At 43.8% G+C, this 24,470-nt stretch overlaps 2 protein-coding genes across 14 annotated transcripts in view; both read right to left on the bottom strand.

The window, feature by feature from the left end:
* GPHN (gephyrin) overlaps positions 1–24,470 on the bottom strand; it is a 234,873-nt gene that overhangs the window by 171,270 nt on the left and 39,133 nt on the right. The window lies entirely within an intron of this gene.
* Positions 16,955–23,251, bottom strand: LOC148049648 (uncharacterized). The gene is given in 4 exon segments (XM_087727329.1): positions 16,955–17,162; positions 17,164–17,673; positions 17,675–17,903; positions 23,053–23,251. Coding segments are annotated over 4 exon segments (1,146 nt in total).

Raw genomic sequence — 24,470 nt, 5'->3', positions numbered from 1 at the left:
TCCCTCCCTCTGAGGTCAAGTCCAGAGATGACAGATTGATGTCCCCCCAGGATCATACTGGGGAACTTGATCAAGATGTCTTCCACATTGTCTTCGAATATCTGTAAGGCGTTTTAGTCTAGTGCTTTGTAGATCTCAACAGGAATGCAATACTACCCTGTAGCTTTATTTGTATTTATCTGTGAGATTGTTTCTTGATCTCATCAGTAAAGAATGGCCTGTATCCAAGACTGGTAGCTGAAGAATCTGCTATAAGATGACATCAGGGTCAAATGTAGACAGGCTAGGTTGGAAAAATGTTCAGTTCAGCGGTTTTTCAATCCTTCCTGGACTTTGATCAAGCTCTACCCATCAGAGGACAACAAAGGGGTAGCATTCTGATTTAAAAGGACCATAAATTAGTTTTATAGTGCTGAAGATCTGCCAATATGCATGTTATACCTTCTAAGTCTTTCCCTGCCACCACTTGTCCTTCATTTCTTGCAGTTCCACCTGTATTTTGCATTGCAACTGTTTAAACTTAACTTTCTTTGAGATAATGATAGATCATTCTGCCAGTCTGTATAGGCCTTGTTCTTGGACTGAGGGCTGCTGAGATGGTCATGGTTTTCATCAAACCAGTCTTGATCAGTCCAGGTTTTCACTTGGAGTATTGTACAGCTGTCACACACTCTGTATGATAACATCTTTACACTGTGTCTATTTTTCAGAACAAGTTCCTACAAGCAGTGCATTGCTAGATAATTTTTCATTAAATACATCTTAAAAACTTTGGACTCGGCCCAGGTCTTGCAGTCTGCTGATGCTGTTTATCTTTCAGGCTCTGATACCTTCTCTTGATCCAGCAACATGCAGGCATTTCAGGCTCCAATGATAAGTTTTGCTTGATTCGTTTTTCTTGATTCTTGACTGATAAGGAGATAAGGAGGCAAGCAATGTTTAGGGAACTTCTTCTAACCCTTTCTTTCATGTGAGGATAGACAGTGCTATCCTAAAAAGGGCTGCCGAATTACCCCGGATGCTGTTGGATGTCTCTGCTGCCCGAGATATGAAGATGAACAACCAATGGTCCAATAGTCACCCATGTGCAAGTTTGTGACTACAACTACTGGTGGTCAACTGCAGTCATTGCTTTTACACACACACACACACACACACACACACACACACACACACACACACACACACACACACACACCACTGTTTGGAACTGAGGTGAATTGGGTTGTACATGAAAATGAATTGCACAACATAAACCTTTATATGATGGTGTTTTAAGTCAGCCACTGACTGGATAGTCATGGCGTCTAAATGTTTAGACAAATCCTTTAACTTACCAAGAATTGAAATCCTGTCAGCTACCTCACCTGGTTTAGCCTATCTGCTGAGATATTTTCCCATAGTGTGAATGCTGTGTATGTTATAGCTACTTGGAGACACAGGTGAGACATGAGCACCAGGGGGGACCAAAGGTGAATGAGCAGCCCTAAAATGGCACGACAGGCTGTTCCACACAATTAAATATATAAAAAAGATTATTTCAATGAAAAGAAACTGAATTATATTAGATAGAGCAGAAATGATTGCACAAATCAAACTAATAAAATTTAGTTTGTAAACGGATAAATTTAGAGATGTTTGTTCAAAAGCAAACTCACTACAATTTTCTTTTCAAATTCATTTTGGATTAAATAAAAAAGAGCTTTGAAATGAATATATAAATGGCATTTAATACCGGTAATATTAAAATAGTAAATGTTTGAAATACTTCATTTTAATGAATTTCACTTGATATACTTCATTTTAATGAGTTCACATTCAATTGCAAAAGTTGTCTGTACATTGTATGCTTCTGTGAATGTATTATATGCCATTAACTATTTTAAATGAGTAAAATGATTAAAATCCCCATGCATAAAGTCTCATTCACATCTAACAGTTTTCTTCCATCATTAATTTGTAAACTCAAGGATTTGCTTGTATGTTCAACAATGCTTGCTGATTGTTTAAAAATTTGTGGCAATTTGTTCCTCTCTATACAGGTGATTTCAGTAACCTACTACTAATGAACTCTGGGAGACAATTCTGCACATAACTAGTGATAGTAACTAGTGACCCAAAATTGCAACACATTAAATTTTATTATCCATTTTTAATATGAAAAAATAATGAATCATAAAATCTTATTTTTTTCATGAACACTCACACAGAAGTTGCTTGCTATTGGAAAAAGTACATTCTAATAATGAATAGCTAAACAGAATAGGAAATTGCATTATCCAAAACTCTAAAAAAATGAAGTGAAAAATATTTTAACCACTTTTTTCAAATCTTACTCCTCCTACAACCCAGTGAACTGCGTGGATGACTTTTAAGTACTTATATTGTAGTTAAGGTTTTAATTCTAAAAAATTTCTAAACTCCATACTACTTGCAAATATAAATAGATTGTTAAATCTATTTATATTTGCAAGTATAAATTGTCGATCGGAACTGGACTCCACCCCTGCAGATCCAGCCGGGACACAGGGGAATAACTTGGTAGACCATCTCTGGGTTGAGTTTCAGGATGTTGCCTCTGGGGATGTGGACAAGGCTATGCGAGCTGTGAGTTCCTCCACCTGCATACTGGACCCGTGTCCCTCTTGGCTGACTGCCAACAGCAGAGAGGTGACACGAGGCTGGATCGAGGCGGTTGTTACCGCCTCTCTTCGGGAGGGACACCTCCCCACCGCGCTTAAGGCGGCGGTGGTGAGGCCCCTCCTGAAGAAACCGTCCTTGGATCCAGCAGTTCTTAACAACTATCGTCCAGTCTCCAACCTCCCCTTTCTGGGGAAGGTTGTTGAGAAGGTGGTGGCCTTACAGCTTCAGCGTACCTTGGAGGAAGCTAACTACCTTGACCCCTTCCAGTCTGGCTTCAGGCCCGGTTACAGCACTGAAACCGCTTTGGTCGCATTGACCGATGATCTCTGGAGAGCCAGAGATGGAGGCTATGCGTCCATCCTGGTTCTCCTCGACCTCTCAGCGGCTTTCGATACCATCGACCATGGTATCCTTCTGCGACGACTGCGGGAGGTGGGGGTGGGCGGCACTGTTTTACAGTGGTTCTCCTCCTACCTCTCGGACAGGTCGCAGTCGGTGTTGGTGGGGAGGGAGAGATCGTCCCCGAGGCCCCTAACCTATGGGGTGCCGCAGGGCTCGGTTCTGTCCCCCCTGCTATTTAACATATACATGAAACCGCTGGGCGAGATCATTCGGAGGCACGGGATTAAGTACCATCAATATGCGGACGATACGCAGTTGTATCTGTCCGCCCCGTGCCAACTCAATGAAGCGGTGGACGTGATGAACCGGGGCCTTGAGGCTGTTAAAGACTGGATGAGAGCTAACAAACTGGTACTCAACCCGGAAAAGACCGAATGGCTGTTGTGTTTTCCTCCCAAAAATTTGGCTAATGTTCCATCAATCAGGCTGGGGGGGCAAAATTTATCCCCCTCAGATAGGGTCCGCAACTTGGGAGTCCTCCTGGATCCACAGCTGAGTTTTGACCACCACTTGTCGGCTGTGACCAGGGGGGCATTTGCCCAGGTTCGCCTGGTGCGCCAGTTGCGGCCCTACCTGAACCGGGAGGCTCTCACAACAGTCACTCGAGCCCTTGTGATCTCTAGGCTGGAATACTGCAATGTGCTCTACATGGGGCTGCCCTTGAAGAGCATCCGGCGACTTCAGCTAGTCCAGAACGCGGCCGCGCGAGTGATCATGGGCGCACCACGGTTCGCCCATATAACACCAATCCTCCGTGAGCTGCGCTGGCTACCTGTTGATCGTCGGGTGCACTTCAAGGTCTTACTTACCACCTATAAAGCGCTCCATGGTAGTGGATCTGACTATTTGAGAGACCGCCTCCTGCCAATTACCTCCCTGCGTCCCATCAGATCGCACAGAGTAGGCCTCCTCCGAATTCCATCCGCCAGCCAGTGCCGACTGGCGACTACGCGGAGGAGAGCCTTCTCAGTTGCAGCTCCGACATTATGGAACAACCTCCCCGTGGAGATCCGTACCCTCACCACAGTCCAGGCCTTCCGCACAGCCCTCAAGAACTGGCTATCCCGTCAGGCCTGGGGATAGGATTACTCTAACCCCGCCCGAATGTTGAGTGAATGTTGTGTTTTTACGATTAATTTTCTTTTAACCACGATTCTTTTCTTTTTAAGTCTTGTCTCGCACTCCCTTCCCTTATTGTTGTAAGCCGCCCTGAGTCCCCTCAGGGAAAAGGGCGGCATATAAATTTTCAATAAATCTCTAAATCTCTAAAAATGGCTCTATCATAACAAATAAGAGGAAAAAAAAACACCTTCCTTTTGTTTATAAAGTAGTGATTTTAGTTTGCTCAAATGATTTAACTATGGAAGTCACTAATTTAAACTGACAAATCAGAATTTTAATTAGATTAAAAGCAAAAATATTCTCAATGACTTTGAAAATCCCAACGAGTTATCAGATTTAAGTACTCCTTCATTACAACAACGTGGGACTGGAATTTTTATCACTCAGCAATGTGGTCACAAAGCATGATGTCACATGACCGCAGTGCTTAGCAACATCCCAGCAGTCCCAGTTGTCTTCGTAAGTCCAGATATGTGAGCAGGTATGCGGAAAGTAGAGGATTTTCCAAGGAGCTTGGGGCTACTGGAAAAGGAGAGACTCTGGGAGGTCCACCTCAGGCTGCACACAATTTCAGGGGATACTGCAGTGCAGTACGAATGCAGGGAGGCCCGGGAAAGAATACACTTCAGCTCAGGGGAGTCTTGACACAATGTAGCTCTGGGACTGCAAGAAACCCCTGAACTGCAATGCATAGCCTCAGCCACCAGTGGATTCCTCAGCCAGTCCAGCCTATGTGGTGCATGGCCGTTGTGGCCCAGAAAACACCAAATACCCAGAAAGTCCCAATAGTATGGTGTAAAATAGTTGCTCCAGGAAGTCCAAGCCATCTCAACCCAGTCACTTTGCTGCCCTGCACCTCAAGACTCCTGCCTCCCTCCCTGTGTGCAGTCAACTTAGTGACCTTCATTGTCTTCTTCATTCTGCCAATGAGGCAGATCCAACCTAGCCCTTTGTGATACAGCTGCTGGCCACACTAGGCTTTCTTACTGAGGCTACTCATTACCATTTTCCAAATAGTGTATGGATTTGTCCAAATCACATGCAGCCTTCTCATATGACTTTGGAAGGATTCAAAGCTTCAAGAGAAGGTGACACACAATTTGGGTGAGTTGCCAAGCACCCAAATTTTGAGCATGAGACCATGGGGATGTTGTAATAGAATTTGTGGACAGTTGTAAATCTCAGCACCATCATAATTTTGAACAGTCGCTGAAGGTATGATCATAAGTAAAGGACAACCTGTACCTGGTTGGCTAACTCATTAAACAAGAAAATTAAGATAAAAATTCATAACAGAAATATGCAGAACTTGAACAGAAGCTCCCATAAAACATTAATGTATTGTACAGACAAATAAATATATTTTTTATATATTTCTTTGTTTATAGACAAAGATTTTGAGATATAGTTGGTGGAGTCATGACTCCCAAAAGTATAAAACCTTATTATAATAGAGACTAGACATAGTCTTTGTTTATGAACAGTTGATCAACAACTTTCAAAGTTACAACAACATTTAATGAGGACTTAAGGACTGGTTCTCAAAGTTGTGGCCATTGCAATCTTTGTGCAGTTATGAGATCAAAATTTGAGTGCTTAGCAACTGGCTTGCCCTTTCATTGGTTGAGGCATGCTGTGGACACACACAGCCATGGTGGTGCAGTGGTTAGAATGCAGTACTGCAGGCTAACTCATTGCTCACTTCAGGAGTTTAATTCTGAATGGCTTAAGGTTGACTCAAACTTCCATCCTTCCGGGGTTGGTAAAATGAGGACCCAGATTGTTGGGGTCAACATGCTGACTCTCTAAACTACTTAGAGACGGCTATAAAACACTCTGAACTGATATATAAATCTACATGCTATTGTTATAATCATAATTTCATGATGACTTCACACAAGCAAAATCAATGCAGAAGCTGTCAGGAGGTCGCATGTCATTCCAGTAAGTTGTTCCACCTTCTACCACTTTTTCTCTCAAGGAGCCCTCAGGAGGCAGGGTGAGTGTGGGCCCAGGCCATAGCACCTACACTCTCCACTGGCTGCAGTTGCACTGCAACACATGCATCCTGCCCACCTACATTCGGTGGAACTCACTTGCCTGCCAGCCAGTTTGTGAACCATCCAAGAAATGTTTGTTGGGCCCAGGATTTGCAACTTCCTGTCAGATTCCTGTCAGATTCTCCATTGATTTGCTTGTTGGAAGCCATCAGGAAGTTGTAAGTCATGGTCATGTGAAGACTTAAGGATCTGTGATTCTCGTTTAACAGCCGGGATTGCCATCACTAATTGATACAATCCTGTGACATCACATTTTATAACCACATTACTTAGCAATGGAAATTCCAACCCCGATTGCCATTGTAACCTGAAGAATACCTGTAGATAATAAATTCTCCCTCTTACTTCAACCCTGAAGAGAATTCAATTGGAGATACAATTTCAAAATAAGCGCTCCTTCGGGATGCCCCAGAAAGTGTTTAGTAACATAGCATTCAATGAAGTACCATAAAGTTATTTCATCCATCTCTTGAAACTTCACTCAACTTGGCAAGCAAAATATTTTACAATGATTTCTTCTCCTATGTCTTTAGTTCTGTCAATTTATTTGTTTATGGTCCAAGAACAGTCATGAAAAATAAATCAAATATCAGAGAACAAATGAATGAATGAATGCACACATAAATACAGTAAGAGAGGGTGGCAAACCTGAAACAATAATGTATGGAGGCACCAAATGGTATATTTAATCCATAACTCTTGACAGAAATTTTGCAACCTTTCTGGATGTAACTAGAAATTGGTCACAAAAAGGATGAACACTTAAAATATTTTTCACAATTAATACAATGAGCTTTAGCGGTACATGACAAGTTTACGCTACAGATACAATTGATTTTTGTAACGGAGGCTAATATATCTACCAATTCTAATCCTAATGGTTAGAACAAGAGTTGAGACAAGGGAGAAAATACCCTATGTGGATAACTTAAAAATCTTTTTAAGAACTTTAAGGGATTGTCCAAGAGGAAATATATCTGTGATAAATAACATGTATCATTCATATGGATATAAATAAAATATCATCCATAACTCAGCAAAATACAAATGTGATTTTTAATGGACTAGAACTCAGGTCTTCTTCTAGAACAGAGGTCCTTTGTCTGCAGGAGGAATTCTAATTTAGCTGGGACTTCCCTGCTGCTTCTGGTTGTACCCCGTTTCTCATGAACAAATCTGATAATAGCCTCTAAAACTGACAGATGATTTCATTCAGTGGGTTCATGTAGTTGTTAAACGGAAGAAGATTATCAAGCCCTGAGTCACTCTACAAAAAAAGGATTGCAGGTACAACCTCTCTCCTCTTGTTAACACCAATGGAACCAATCATGAAGGAAGAGAACCACTGTGAAACATCCGTGCATTTGTAAGCATCCACCCATCCTGCCCTAAAGGCCCCCACCTGATTAAGAATCACTCTGACCCCAAAGCAACAGAACAAATGAGCAAAAACAAGCAAGCAAGCAAGCAAGCAAACAATCAAACAAACATACAAGCAAACTTCAAGCCTTCAAGTTAATTTTCATCTTGTTAAGAAACTTAAGTATTCAATTAATAAGCATCCGATGAATGTACTCTGAATTAAGATGCATAGAAGTTAATGTTTTATAACGTCTTCAGTCATTGTAACAAAACCAATAAATCAGTAACAGTCTCTGATAGTTTGAATGTTGTCCAGGAATTTGCAAAACCTTTGACCAGAATATTTCAACATACCACCATGTCAGTAAGCATATTCCCCTTTTGGAAATAGTGTAAAATATTGGAAGTTAGGCACATTGACAAAACAATTTCTTTTTTTTATTATTATTATTATTTTATTTATTTTTTTAATTTGTTTTTTTAATTGAAAATTTTTATTAAGCTTTTACAAATATTTACCTCCCTCGCCCACCCAAGCTCATCTCCCCCCCCAACCTCCCCCCCGACTTCCCAGAGCAAATACAGGGTATAAATTTTTAACAATCATATTCTAAAATAAACTAAAAGAAATGTAGCTTCATCTTTCATTTGTGCTTTAACTCCTCTTTTGTTAAGCTAACTATAAACAAATTATATCATTCCTTTCTTTTTCAGTCATAAGCTATCTGGAATTTCTTAGTCCCGTATTTATTTTGAATATAGTCAATCCATCTTCTCCACTCCAGTTTGTATTTCTCATCTGAGTGATCCTTAAGAAATGCTGATATTTTAGCCATCTCTGCTAAGTTTGTTACTTTTAATGTCCATTCTTGACAAAACAATTTCTGATTGCCACCTAATATATGCATATTCTCCATGACAACAATGTACTCAATTCACATTAATCCCCAAAGCAGTACTATATTTTTATTAGCTTCAATAAACTTTCTTACTCCACTGACTAAAGAGCAAAATTAAACCTGAGTTTTCCTTCCAACAACACTAAAGGCACTCGGACACCAACTGTCAAGACAGATATAAAAATAAATATGCATGACTTGAAATTGAAAGAGGCTGGTAGAGACCCAGAGGCTTGTCTCCAAACTTACAAGGCACATTTTATCCATGTACCCTACCCTACGACAACTCTTATTTGTAAGCATAAGCATCTCTTCAATGGAGCAATTTTTAAGCAAGGTAGCCTTTTACAATTTGTTCATTGTAAAACAAGCAAAGCATTAATTCTCCCTAATGCTTATCAGAAAACATCTTTAAAATTAGGAAAAAGAAAAGAACTTTAAAAGATTTTAAATGGGCTGTTAAATGAAAAACAAAGCTATTAAGCAAAGAACTTGGAATAGAAAGGATTTTATAAGGAAAAAACCCCATGCTTTTGTATATTTAGATGAGCAAACAAGATATCACTAATGTGACTGTTGGGAAATTGGAGATTTTCAAACATAGTGCAGGCAACTCTTCCCCCCTCCTCCTCCCATCCATTCTTTTAAAAACTTTTGCTGGTGATATTCTCTGGTAAAGAGTGAGCTTTCTCCTGCAAACGTCCTGCAAGCAAAGAGTGGGAAGGTGCCAAGGAGTATAGCAGTATCAACAATCATATCAATTCCTTTTGGGTACCCCATTGCTTTTTGGGAAGCTGTCAGGGAATGTTGAAAATGAGGATCATGTGACCATGGCTGACTGCAGCAGCTTGGTGGCGAGGCCAAACAGCAGAAAAATAGTGGTGCTGAAGCAGCAAAAAAAAAAAAAAAAAAAAAAAAATCTCCACATTTTATTGCCTTGGGAATAATGGGCCCCCGCTTTCCATAAGATAGCTCATTTCAGATATCTTTGTTGACAAATTTTTGCCCTATGATGCAGTATTTTGCCCAATTGATGGTTACAAAGTACCAAACAGACAGATATAGGTGTGTGTGTGTGTGTGCGCGCGTACCTTTCAAAGCCTTCTTATTCCTGCAAATATATGTAACTTATATAAATTGCTGTAAGAAATATAAATAAATAATTTCTAAAGCATTAGTGGCATTACCTTCTGAGTTAGGAACATGGTGAACTGAGTTAAATGCTGGGTTTTTTATTTTCTTTTTTTTAAGATATAGAAACATTAATATGAATGGAAATACCAAATGAAAATATATGCATTTAATAGATATAATATTTACTTTAATATATGCAATATCTCTCCAGAATAGTGTAGTATAAAAGTGGATGTTTTCCACTTTCACCACATCTGACGATCAGTTTTTAAATAAGGAAATCTAAATTTGTAGAACTTTCATAGCATAGTTAGGTGTATCTCTTAACATACAGTGGTATACTTTCAAACTGTAAAACAAAAGGATGTGGCATTTCTAATAAGACTAATATTTCTAGTAAGACAGTACTAAAATAAACTTAAAACTATACATATTATTCTGATAATTAATTTAAGTAAGTTATATAGCTGCCCATCTAACTAGGGTGACTCTAATCTAGACAATGTACACAATTTATAAAACAAATGACAAAAACCTTATTATACTGTTATAAGCCCCCCGCTACCCCCAATTAAAATGTTATTTATTCTTAATATTTAAAACAGGTAGGATAGAATATTTCCCGTAAAAGAGAAGAGGAGAAAAAATCTTAACAAAGGCAGAAAGCAGTCCCAATCTTCCTGTCATAGGAAAACATCCTCAGGCAGAAGCTTGAAGAGGAACAGAGATTCAGAAGAGACTAGGCCAATGTATTCATAAGCAAAGGGACTCCAAATAAGCAACACAATTAGGCAAACCAAAATTGACAAGATTAGCTCAGACTAGGATTTGCATTTCCCCTTTTACCTGTAGAGCCAGCCATGACCCCTACATGACCCCATAATGGCAACAGCCATTAAAATATTAAAGGGCACATTCTTACACAAGGACAGGCATCTCAATCACAAAGTACCAAAGAATATATAAAAATCTACCTACTCTCACAACCCCATTTTGGTCAGCCACCCCAGAAACTTCGGTCACTGAAGTTCCTGGCAACCAAATAAACAGAGACTTATTTTCCTGCAGCCTGCCTCCATTTTATTTCCAATGTCTTTTTCCCGGCTTGGAACTGGACTGGATTTTACTTCCAACAATACCATATACTGTACCTAATGCTAATACCTACCCAGCTCCTGCTAAAATTACTGAAACAATAACCAAACCACCTGCCAACAAAGCTCACTTAACTTTGGAACCTCTGAGAATGGGCGTTGATCCTTACCTGATGCACCCATTCTCTCTGAAGTGGAGACAGTAGCCAGACTGGGTTTGCTCTGTCCAGTAACCAATGGGACTGGGTATACAATCTATGATGTCATCATGCACTGGTGCCTCCTCCCAGTTTTAGATGAAGGAGACTCTAGACTTATGTGAGAATTGAGAAAAAAAATAACACTTCAGAAAAGCACTCTCTCCTTATGTACAAAAAGCTCGGTTCAACTAAGACAAAAATAGAGTGGGGCTGCCTGCTGTCTCCATTTCAGAGAGAATGAGCGTATCAGGTAAGGACCAACGCCCATTCTCCTATGTCAGTGGAGGTAGAAGCCAGACTGGGACATAACAAACGAAGGGCTCTCCACTAGGGAGGGGAAATGATGATAAAAGTCTGTTAAGGCACATGTACTTGTTGCAGCATACTTGTCTAATTTGTAATGGCGTATGAAGGCCATAGATGATATCCATGTGGCCGCCTGGCAAACTTCCTCGATGGATGCCTGAGTAGACCATGCTGCTGTGGTTGCCGCACTCCTGGTGGAGTAGGCTGTAATGTTTTGTGGAGCCTGTAATGACTGAAGTTCATAGGTTAGTTTAATGCAGCCTCTAATCTATCGCCCCAGGCTTGATGGTGAGGTTTGGTGCCAAAGATGTCTGACGGAACGAGACGAAAAGGTATTCAGAACATCAAAGCGAGGCAATGCGGTTGAAATAAATTCTTAATTAAACTAATTAATTTTTGCGCAATTTATAATTTCTTTCTTTTCTTTCATCTTTCTCTTCTTTCTTTGCATGGGCTATGCATGAGGTACGCTTGAGATGAATGAATGTCCCACTTTTATGATCATATTGTTGTAAATTTTGTGTTTTTAACTTTTACGTGGGGACTGTTTGGGGGAGTGTATGAGTATGCGTGATTCGGAGGACCTGCCGGGAGTTGCGGGGGCCACGGGGGTGGTTGAGGGGACCAGAGACACGGGAGAGGGTCGGGGTATTGCGGTCGTAACAGGGAGGGGCAGATACGGCGGGGACTTTAGGGCAGGCCATTACCGGGGAAGGAGGGTTCGCTACATTACAGAGATCCCTCCTTCCGGCCCTAGAAGTCCCACTCCAAGACCAGATGGCGCAAGTAGTCAGGACCCTGGTCTCAGGCTGTTGTCGCTAAATGCCAGGTCTGTTGTACATAAAGCTCCTCTCGTCCGGGACTTAATTTTAGACGAGAGGGCAGACCTGGCATGTATTACTGAAACCTGGCTGGGCCCAGAGGGAGGAGTCCCCCTTGTAGAGCTGTGCCCAGAAGGATTTCAGGTGCTGCATCAGCCGAGAGCCCAGGGAAGGGGTGGGGGTGTGGCCGCTGTTATCCGGGAGTCGTTAGTTCCTCGTAGGGTCCCTACTCCGGAGATTGTCGGGTGTGAGTCTTTGCTGTTAAAGTTGGACCTCAAGGGTCAAGTGGGTCTGCTGCTAACGTACCTGCCTCCCAACAGCGTTGCAGCAGCCCTCCCCTCGCTCCTCGAGTCGGTAGCCGAGCTGGCAATTGAGTTCCCTAGGTTGATGGTCCTGGGGGACTTTAATTTGCCGTCGCTCGGTGAAAACTCTGATGGGGCGCAGGAGTTCATGGCTTCCATGACAGCCATGGGCTTGACCCAAGTAATTCGAGGCCCAACCCATTCAGCGGGACACATGCTTGACCTTGTATTTCTCTCGGAGCAGTGGATTTGTGATCTTGGTCTGAGGGGGAGTGACATCATACCCCTGTCGTGGTCAGACCACTGCCTACTGAGGCTCGACTTCCGGAGGCCAAACCCCCACTGTAGGGAGGAGGAACCGACCAGGTGGTTCCGCCCCATGCGTCTTATGGAACCGTCAAGGTTCCAGACAGAGCTTGGGGTTATTCCTGACACTTTCGCCCACAGTCCGGTGGAGACTCTGGCTGCTGCGTGGCACTCGGCAGCGTCGGAGGCCCTCGACCGGATTGCGCCACTGCGGCTCCTCCGAGGCGGCGGATCCCGGAGACCCCCTTGGTTCACCGAGGAACTCCGGGAGATGAAGCGCCGGAGGAGATGCCTAGAGCACCGTTGGAGGTCCGATAAGTCCGAATCGAACCGAGCAATGGTAACCACCTGCACCAGGGAATACACCAGGGCACTTAGGGCAGCAAAAAGATCACACATAGCCACCCTGGTAGCATCCGCTGAGTCCCGTCCAGCCGCCCTGTTTAGGATAACCCGCTCCCTATTGAACAAAAGGGAGGCGGGGGAACCCTTGCAGGGCAGAGCTGAAGAGTATGCCCAATTCTTAGCGGACAAAATTGCTCGGTTTCGGTCGGACTTGGACTCCACCCCCGCAGTTCCAGCCGAGGCACAGGGGGACCAAGTAGAACAGCTCTGGGTTGAGTTTCAGGACGTTACCCCCGGGGATGTGGACAAGGCCATGAGAGCTGTAAGTACCTCCACCTGTGTTCTGGATCCGTGTCCCTCATGGCTGGTTACTAACTGCAGTGAGGTGACACGAGGCTGGATCCAGGCGGTTGTAACCGCCTCCCTTCGGGAGGGGAACTTCCCCGCCACACTGAAAGCGGCGGTGGTGAGACCCCTCCTGAAGAAACCATCCTTGGATCCAGCTGTTCTTAATAGCTATCGTCCAGTCTCCAACCTTCCCTTCTTGGGGAAGGTTGTTGAGAAGGTGGTGGCCTTCCAGCTCCAACGGTCCTTGGAGGAAGCAAACTATCTAGACCCCTTCCAGTCAGGCTTCAGGCCCGGTTACAGCACAGAAACCGCTTTGGTCGCATTGATGGATGATCTCTGGAGAGCCAGAGATGAAGGACATTCCTCCATCCTGGTCCTCCTTGACCTCTCAGCGGCTTTCGATACCATCGACCATGGTATCCTTCTGCGACGACTGCGGGAGGTGGGAGTGGGAGGCACCGTGCTACGGTGGTTCTCCTCCTACCTCTCGGACAGGTCGCAGTCGGTGTTAGTGGGGGGGCAGAGATCGTCCCCTAGGCCCCTAAATTATGGGGTGCCTCAGGGCTCGGTCTTATCCCCCCTACTATTCAACATCTACATGAAACCGCTGGGAGAGATCATCCGCAGGCACGGGATTAGATACCATCAATATGCGGACGATACTCAATTGTATCTGTCCGCCCCGTGCCAACTCAATGAAGCGGTAGACGTGATGAGCCGGGGCCTTGAGGCCGTTATGGACTGGATGAGGGTTAACAAGCTTGTGCTCAACCCAGAAAAGACCGAGTGGCTGTTGTGTTTTCCTCCCAAAGATTTGGCTAATATTCCACCACTCAGGCTGGGGGGTCAAATTTTATACCCCTCAGAGAGGGTTCGCAACTTGGGAGTCCTCCTGGATCCACAGCTGTCATTTGACCACCACTTAACGGCTGTGACCAGGGGGGCATTCGCCCAGGTTCGCCTGGTGCGCCAGTTGCGACCCTACCTGAATCGGGAGGCTCTCACAACAGTCACTCGGGCCCTTGTGACCTCTAGGCTGGAATACTGCAATGTGCTCTACATGGGGCTGCCCTTGAGGAGCATCCGGCGACTTCAGCTAGTGCAGAACGCAGCCGCACGAGTGATTGCGGGTGCACCCCGATTCACCCGCATAACACCTATCCTCCGCGAGCTGCGCTGGCTACCTGTCGATCTCCGGATGCGCTTCAAGGTGCTATTAGTCACCCATAAAGCCCTACATGGCAGTGGATCTGGATACTTGAGAGACCGCCTTCTGCCAATTACATCCCTGCGACCAATAAGATCCCATAGATTAGGCCTCCTCCGTATCCCATCGGCCAGCCAGTGTCGGCTGGCAACTACAAGGAGGAGGGCCTTCTCAGCAGTAGCCCCGACCCTTTGGAACGAGCTCCCCGTGGAGATTCGTACCCTCTCCACCGTCCAAGCCTTCCGCATAGCCTTGAAGAACTGGCTCGCCCGTCAGGCCTGGGGATAAGGATAGTTACCCCTCCCGAATGATGAATGTATGTTGCTTACTATTTTATTATATGTTTCTATCTTAATGTCTGTATTCCCCCTTCCCGGTTTTGTGTGAGCCGCCCTGAGTCCCCTCAGGGAAAAGGGCGGCCTACAAATACTAATAAAACTCTAAAAAAAAAAACTCTAAACTCTAAGAGCCCTGCGGACATCAAGGGTGTGCCATTTGCACTCCAGCTGGCATGGAGGAGCTGGGCAAAAGTCTGGTAATGTCAATTCTTGGGGCCTGTGAAACCTGCTGTTGATTTTTGGTATGTAGGCAGGGTCAAGGTGTAGCACAACCCTGTCGGGGTGAAATATGCATAGATCGTATCACACTGACAGGGCGGCAAACAGGCCTAGCTGATGTTATGGCTACCAGAAATAAAGTTTTTAAAGACAATAATTTTAAAGATGCGGATCATAAAGGTTCAAATGGCTGTGAGGTGAGAGCCTCTAGAACCTTAGGCAAGTCCGAGGTTGGGTACTGTGAATGACAGGAGGTCGGAGGTTAGAGACACCCCAGAGGAATCTCCATACCAGTGGGTGAGCTAAAAGATATTCTGTAGAAGAACAGTCCAAAACTGAGTGGGTTGATAGATAGGGTGGAACACCAGCATTCAAATGCCCGCCATGTGGCATCATAAATACAGTTTGTTGAGTTTCTCCTGGACGCCTGTATGGTTACGATGACGTTGAGGGAGAGATTGTCAGCGGTTAAGGCCTGCTGCTCAATCGCCATGCAGTTAGTTGCAACCACTGGAGGTGTGGGTGTTGTATTTACCCCTGGTGGAGGGCGATTTGCGACTGGGGAATGCACCATGGTGGGGAGATCGAAAGGGTCACGAGGTCGGCGAACCAGGGGCAGCGTGGCCAGTGGGGCGCCAGAAGTAAGAGTTCTGCCTTCTGTTCCAGGATCTTGCAGATCACCCGTTGGATAAGTGGAAAGCGTACAGGAGGCCCCTGGGCCACTGGCACCTGGGGGCATATACCCCTTCTGAGCATGGGTCCGCAAACCTCAAATAGTACCTGGGGACTTGATTGTTGTCCGCTGTTGCAAACAGGCCAAGAACTGGCAGGCTGAACTGGAACATGAGTAGATGGAAGAGGTTTGGATAGACACTCCACTCTGCCTGATCTATTGTGGCTCGGCTTAGCCAGTCCACTTGGATATTGGAGACAACCTGAGGCATGCTAGGTGAGCTTCCGCCCAGTGGCAAAACTGGTTGGCTTCCTGCATCAGAGGCCAGCTCCGAGGTGCAGGATGCGTGTCTCAGAAACAAGTGACTCTTTTTCAGATTCACCCCGAATCAGTAGGCCTGATGTGCTGACCTGGACAACAGCAGCATGTTGTCCAGGTAGCAGAGAATCCTGATGGGAGACGATCTGATGTGGTCTGCTAAGGCAGCCAACACTTTCATAAAGACCCTTGGAGCAGAGGAGAGGCCAAACGGGAGGTCTCGGTATTGATAATGCTTCCCTCCATAGGAGAACCAGAGATATCTTTGGTGGTCTGTGAATATGGGAATGTGAAGATAAGCTTCAGTCAAGTCTATCGAGGTGAGGAAATTGCCGTTCCTGACCCACTCCAGAATGGCGTGGAGGGAGTGCATTTTGAACCGCTGATAGACAATGTGGCGGTTCAATGATTTTAGGTCTAGGATCGCTCTCCAACCCCCAGAAGCCTTTGGCATCACAAACAGGCAGGACTAATCTCACTCCTCTCTGGTTCAAGGGAACTGGTTGGATGGCCCAAATATCCAGCAGATGCTGAATGGCCTGTTCCATCAGAGCCCGTTTGTGAGGGAACTGCGAGATCGGGCATTGCTCGAAGTGCTCCTGAGGGGTGGAGAGGAACTCTAGAAGGAGACTGAATTTGAGAGTTTTGATGACCCAATTGTCTGATGTGGTCTCCTCCCACTGGTGAGTGAAGAACGCTAGATAGCCCCCGATTGGGAGCAAGTCCAGGTAGTCATTTTCTCCTCTGGAATTGGCAATTTCCTCCACCTTGATAGGACTTCTTGGGGGGGAAATGCTGGGCGTTTCTATTGGACCTGTCCTGGTTTTGGGGTCCCTGTCTGGGTGGCAAAGACTGTCACTGTGGATGGGGGAAAGAGAATTCCCCATCTGCCCCTTGTAAGGGCGACCTCCTATAGAAAGGGGTAGGGCGGTTGTCCTGCTTTTTATATATGGAAGAGAGGACTTTACGCTTATCCTTGGATTCAGTAAGGCACGGATCCAAGGGGGCTCCAAAAAGGTGAGAACCCACAAATGGGGAGGCTGCCAGGTGCCATTTGGTGGATGTCAGCTTGCCATGGTTTAAGCCATAGCAGCCTCCTGGTCATGACAGAGGATGCCATTGCCTTGGATGCAAAGCGGGCTGCATTCAGTGAAGCATCCACAACATATTCAATAGCAGCCCTGATTTTATTCAGATCCCGATGGGATCTGGTATCTGTTGTGGCCATTCTTTCCTGGAGCTGCTGGATCCACACTAGGGCCGCCCTGGAGAAAAAGGAGGTGGCTGTAGAAGCCCGCGAAGCCCAGGCACCTGCCTTATAGCCCTTCGCTAATGTCTGTTCTGACCTTTTCTCCTTGGGCTTGAGGACTTCTTCAGGAACTCCAGGAACTACCCTAGGCAAGGACAAGGCTATGACTGGAGCATCAACTGGAGGTGTCTCTAGGAACTTGGAGAGATCAGGAGGGATGTTGTAGAGGCGCTTGTCCAAGTTGGTGGGAAGAGGACCTGCTCCTGGAGATGCCCACTGCCGCTGCACCACATTCATGAAAAGTTTTGGATATAGAATGACCTCTTGGTTCAGAGAATAGGGTGTTGGGATGTTCTGCAGATGTTGTGTCAGGAGTCGAAGCCTGAGGAGAAGAAGTCAGGTTAACTGCCTTTTTGGCTTTAAACAGAAGTGATTTAAAGCGATCAGGATTAAACAAAGCAGCAAATGCTGGAACGTCTGGGGTGATGCCCTCATCATCCGATAAGTCCGAGTCTCTGAGAGTATCCTGTTCTCCAAAAATTGAAGCTTGACTTGCTGAGGTGGAAGGAGGAAGATGTCTTGACCCCTTGGAGGATGTGTCTGTGCCTGCCAGATGACCCAGAAGAAGGCCTCTGTTGAAGGCCCGCAACAATGCCTTGTTTAATTGCCTCAGAGATGATTGAGGCTATGTCAGGGGGGACTGCAGCTGAGGCCTGTGGGCCCATGCCTTGGAGGAAATGAAGAGGATCTGATGGAGCAGAAATGCCCTGTTCGAACAAGCCATCGCTATTCAGGGATGCACAAAAAAAATCCCTCTCATGTCAGGCTGCAGAGAAGCGGAAGAGAGCTCCCCCTCAGAACCAGGAGACATCTCAGCCAAAGAGGGGCAAGCATCAATAGGAGACAGCTCTGGAGGATATGGTGCCACAATTGTGGGAGGGGAGATAGATCTGGCCCCTTGAGCAGTCTGCCTTTGGGCCCTTTCAAATTATTTGTCTCCTTTCCTCAGGCCTCAAAAAAGCTGTTGAAATTTTGGCAGCTTTGCCCTTATCTCCATTATCCTTAGCCATACTTTTACGGCTGGTTCTAACCCCAGAAGGCCCTGACTCCTCTAGGTCTCTTTGAGGGGTAGGGCCAGAAAGGGCATTGGAATCCCCAGATGAAGCTATGAGGCAAATGGAAGGGGCCACTAAGAACAAGGTTCCAGCAATAAAATGGAACAATCTCACCACAGCCGAGATGAAGGTAGCTGAAGGAAGCCTCTCTGTAGTTCCACTGAGCTCTGGTGAGGCTGATGGCCACAAAATGGCACCCGCCGCTCTCCTCACCTCAAACAAGCTGTTAGAACCCTCAAAATGGCCACTGTGGCATTTCGCGCCTTCCATGGTTTCAGTGGTTTCAAGTCAGATTCTTCAGCCGCAGCCGAGAAAAGCCGAAAGGAGGCAAAGCGGTCTCCCCGGGCAGCCTCTGAGCCGCAGCTTGTGAGCCTGGTGGTCAGCACGGCTAGAAACGCGACTCCCTGCGCTCCGGAGCAAACTTGTGGGCACGCGAGTCTGTGGAGCCATTGAGAGTTAACAGCCAGGCCGGAGGCTCAGAGGCCAATTTTCAAATCTCCCGCTCAATCTGATGGTATGGAGAGCAGGAGAAAAAAATAATTAAAAAGTAATTTTTTTGGAAAAAGCCAATTTGTTGAAAAAATCCTAAATTTAGTCAGGAGAGATCAATTCTCACAACTGTACAAGTTGGACTGAGTCTAGAACTGGGAAGAGCCACCAATGCATGATGACATCACAGATTGTAGACCCAGTCCAATTGATTACTGGACAAAGCAAACCCAGTCTGACTGCTGTCTTCAGTGACATAGGAGAATACACAGTCTTTAACTTCTAAAGAAAGGGCAACAGGGTCAGGCCCATCTAGATTTCAAGGGATGTAGTGTTCCACAGGACAGGGTCAGTAACCCCAAATGCTGTAGGGCAGGGCTGTCAAACTCAAGGTCTGGGGGCTGACCACCCCCACCTTCCAAGGTCAAACACAATGCAGCCCTCAATGAAATCGAGTTTGACACCCCTGCAGTAGAGTATCAGGGCAGTGGTATATTAACCATTAAGCAGGCTAAGCACATGCTTAGGGCACCAGTCCCAAGCCCCCCCCCCACAAAGTTGAGAAAAAAAAACCAATGAAGATTTGTACAGTATGTACAAAGGAGGGGGACATAGAAATTTGTCAGTGTTTAGGGCACCAGTGAACCTTAATCTGCCACTGTATCAGGGTGATGACTTTCAGGAAAATAGGCATCATTACTGTAAGCAGTATAATCCAAGAGGACTAAAACATTTTTTAAATCTTGGGAAACAAATTACAGTACTATTCAGAAGAAGTAGGCAGGCTCCTCCTTGTTTTACTAGGATGCAAGAAGGAAGAAATGCAAAGCACAATCAGACTTGTAAAATACCTTTATTATCTCAATAAAATCCTGTTTATCCTAGTCTTCCTGTGGAGATTGTTTCCTGATCTGGTCTATCCTTAAAGTCTGATATTATGGTTGAGCTGATATTGAAACCAAAAGCTACTCCTGCCTGAAGATATGTACATTCTCAGTGAGCCTTGATGGTGAAGTGGTTAGAGTACAGTACTGCAGGCTACTTCTGCTGACTGCCAGCAATTTGGCAGTTCAAATCCCACTAGGCTCAAGATTGATTCAGCCTTCCATCCTTGCGAGTTGGGTAAAATGAGAACCCAAATTATTGGGGGTAATATGCTAACTCTGTAAACTGCTTAGAGAAGGCTGCAAAGCACTGTGAAGTGGTATATAAATATAAATGTAAGAGCTATTGCTATATTCTCCAAGCATTTTTAAAAGCGTTTTTTCACTTTCTCACTTTCCAGTATTTTCCCATATATTTCAGTATGTATTTAAAACTACATTGTTGCTTATTGTTAACATTGATTTATTTCAATGTTTTATAATAAATAAATATAAATATATGGATGAGGGAAAAGATTCATGACCATTTTGTTTTTCCAGCACAAAAAACAATACAGGCAGAAACCAATCTGTTCAATACCTGAATATATCTCATGTTTAACTCTAAACTGAAGCAAAGAAATCTAGGTTAATTTTCTTTCCCTCCCACAAACCTATTCTCAACTGTTACATACAGAAGAACAAAGAAGCTTGGCATTAAAACAACAGCAGAGGAGAAATAATTTGGTTCTTTTCTTTAAAAAGTTCTTGTGTGAATCCAGAAGCTGAGCTCTGAGGTAATAAAGCCTTGATATCTAAACTTCAAATTAGACTCATATACTCTAGAAGCAGAAGCTCTTGGTTTATACGCAAGCATGCCAAGCCTGTGTGACCCAAAGATAAAGTGTTATTATATGACAGGTTCAGAGACTAAAGTGATTTTTTTAGAATATCTGTGAGGTGGATTTTTCTCTTCCCTTTGCTGAAGGAGAGGATTTAATATATAAAAATAACTGCTTAGTTCCAAATAAAATTGAGGACACAGAATTATAGGGATGGGAGGGACCTTGGAGATATGCTAATTCCTTGCTCAGTGCAGGACTCCTCATACTGTGCCATTATATAGTTTTCCAATATTTTCTTAAAACTTTCCATTGATGGAGCAGTTATAATACAGGTCACTGGTTGTTCAACTGCCTAATAGCTCTCACAGTCAGGAAATTCCTCCTTATTTTAAATTTGGATCGCTCACTAAAAAGCTTCCACTGGTTTTGTCTTACCTTTTGGTACTCTGGAAAATAAATCCACAATCTTTGCCCTTTGACGTTATTTATGTATTGGAAGACTGCTATCATGTCTCCCCTTAGCCCTTTTTCTTTGGGCTAAACATGATGAGTTCCTTTAACCATTTTTCGTAGAATTTAGTCTGTAAACTTCTTGCCATCTTTCTTGGTTTTCCCAGCATTCTTTCCATTTCCTCAGCAATTTTATTGTTTGTAACAACCAGAATTAGACACAATATTCTAGATGTGGTCTAACCACTGCAGAAAGTAGAGGAGACGTATCACTGTATTTCTAATGATGCAGCCCAAAACTGCATTAGCTCCTTTGACAGTTTCAGCACATTGATGACTCACGCTTAATCCAGAGAACACCAAGATACCCAGGTCCTTTCCATAAGTATCCCCTATCTTGTACCTGTACATTTGATTTTCCTGTCCAAGAACATAACTCTATGTTTTCCAAAACTGAACATTTTATTAGATAGAGCCCAATGTTCAAGCTTATCAAGATCCTTTTGAATTTGTATCATTACACATTTTACGAGAATCTATTCTCTTCTATTATTTAAGAAGATGAAAATTGAAATTCTGTTTATTTGGTCAATGACCAGCAAACATTTAAATTTAAAAATTTAAAAGAACTACAACTCGAAAGATAAAATACTAACATAATAAAGACAAAATAATATATAAAATGTGACATATACTATTATAACGTCCATTACCTGTTGGAGCAGAAATCTAAAATATTAGAATCTATGAAGTAAAATACACATTATCTAAACACAAGATAGTATGTATTAAATTTAAAGTTTAAATTTTAAACAAAAGACATGATTATTTCTATAGCTAATTATGCCTTATTTTCATCATAGTTAACACAATTTGTTTATTGCACAAGTGATAAAGGGTTTCAAATCTTCACATAGAATTTTTCTGTCCTTCCTAGAAATGTACATAGATAAAAAGACCTCTGTACATACCAGTATATAAAAAGATATTTGATAAATTTACAGTATAAAATTCAATCTCCTTGTTGCCACACGGGTAGGTACACTTGGTTAATTAATCTTTGGAGTATGTAACTTGCAGCAGTGCAGATGGTAAGATGTTATGCCTGCCTTTGAAAAAAAAGTCAGATTATCTTACTGGTTCCCCAGTGTCCTTATTTATCCAATTTCTGCCATATTGGGACAACCTATTAATTTCTGCCATATTGGGACAACCTATTAATTTCTGCCATATTGGGACAACCTATTAATTTCTGCCATATTGGGACAACCTATTAATTTCTGCCATATTGGGACAACCTATTAATTTCAGCCTGAAATTAAGTATCTTTTATTCTTTGGATGAACAGTTGTTTCATCATATTCTGAAAAAAATAGAAATAATACAGAAAGTCCATATAATGCCAATTCCTGCTCTATAGCCCATTTTCAGAGACAATGAAAACTAAAACCATAGGAATCAGTCTGACTGGCAAGAATTGAATTTGGAACCAGTTGTTTATCAAAATCCACCAGGCACCTACCTGGATTGAAGACTTTCTTGTCGCAAACATTAATATTTGCTATTCCCTGCAGTGAAGATTGATCTCAAATATTTTAGAGAAATTTTGAAAACAGTGCATCCTTCTCTGCATAAATTCCTACTTGTGCACCATAAAGAATTTGGATTTATGAAGGTGAATATCTACTTCATCTCTTTCAAATCTTATTTACTACAGTACATATTTTATTATATTGATGTTTATTGCTTTCTATGGTTTTACTATGCTAATATCTATAAAACTTATAAAAGTTTTTGAAATTTCTATAAATTTCTTTCCCACACTTTTCCCTTTTCTTTTATAGACAAGCTTGAATTGCTCATTTCCACCTTGTTATCAGGGTATAAATATTCCACTGTCCCAGCTTTGGAAGGCAGAGAAACAAGTTCTTTTCGTCTCAACCTAAGGCATAGTTATCCTTTAGCATATCCACAGTTTGGCTGCCTTGTTTTTGATTGATGTTTTTCAGACTTTTCAGCCAGATGTCTAACCTGGGTTGCTTGCTGCTGGGACTGCTAGCTGTTGGCACTGCTGCAAACTTACTGGGACTGCTAGCTATTGGCACTGCTGCAAACTTTGGCACTGCTGCAAACTTTGGCATGGTTGCTAGCTCTGCCTCTCTGCTCACATTTCATGGCTGCTTGAATTTATAAATCAACTCCTGCTTCCTCTGTAGATCCAGCTGCCCACTGTACACTTACTCACTAAGCCAGTTTTGTCCAGCTTTGTCCTGAATATCTTTTTGGTGAGCTCAGGTTTCCACTTCGGTGCAATGGTTAAGGTATCAGGCTAGAAACCAGAGAAATGGTGAGATTGAGGCCTGCCTTGGGCATGAAGCAAGCTGGCTGACCTTGGGACAGTCACTTTTCTTACCTGCCAAGTCAGTTCTGAAAAGTGTTTGCCAAGAAAAGTGCATGAGGACAGTTGCCGGGAGTCCAATCACTTGAAGGCAGAACGTTGGATAGTATATGTAATATGCTATTATACATACAAATATTGTATGAACTACATATGCAATATGTAAATATTTTAATATGTCACTATTACATGTATTTGCAACTTAAACTGTAGGGACAGATCTGTACTTAATCTGGGAACAGCCACACAAAATCTTTTGCAGGATCCAATCTAGGTCAGTCACCAGCACCAGAGCTTTTGTCTGGGAGGAAGCTCAGGGTAGTGCAGGGAAATACATACACACACACACACATACACACACACACACACACACACACACACATACACATGCACGCACACGCATATACTGTGTTTCCCCGGAAATAAGATCTGGTCTTATTTTCTTTTGGGACCCAACATAAGCACCAGGTCTTCTTTTGGGGGGATGTCTTACCCATTTATCTTAAGACCACTGCATCCAGGCCTCCCACGTGATGACACCTGTCAGGCTGCTGCCCAAGTTCTTCTGCGGCCGCTTGTGGCCAGACGTCATGTGGCATATTGCACTGCTACGGCTGCTTATAGCAGGCAGCTGTGTGGCATGGTGTGCCATTGCGTGCGTGAGTGGTGGCACCGGCGTGATGAGCCATGAGGTGCCCTGTCATGAGTGGAGGCACCAGCGCGAAGTGCCACATGGCATCTGGCCATGAGTGGCTCCAAGCAGCCGCAGAAGTCAGGCAGCAGCGTGAGAGGTGTCAGGAGTGGAAGGCCTGGCTGCAGTGGTCCTAAGGAAGTGGGTACAGGGCGCATGCTTGATTTTTACGCATGTGACTCACCCCACCTTGTACAATCAGACCGAGGGGGGCGGTTTAACTAGGGGTTATTTTTGGGTAGGGCTTATATTAGACACAGGCATGAAAATC

This window comes from Thamnophis sirtalis, unplaced genomic scaffold, assembly GCF_051295495.1.
Source record: "Thamnophis sirtalis isolate CommonGarterSnake01/CBP01778 unplaced genomic scaffold, rThaSir2_p1.2 scaffold_1, whole genome shotgun sequence".
Classification (NCBI taxonomy): Eukaryota; Metazoa; Chordata; class Lepidosauria; order Squamata; family Natricidae; genus Thamnophis; species Thamnophis sirtalis.
This window is presented reverse-complemented; position numbering and strand designations above follow the sequence as displayed.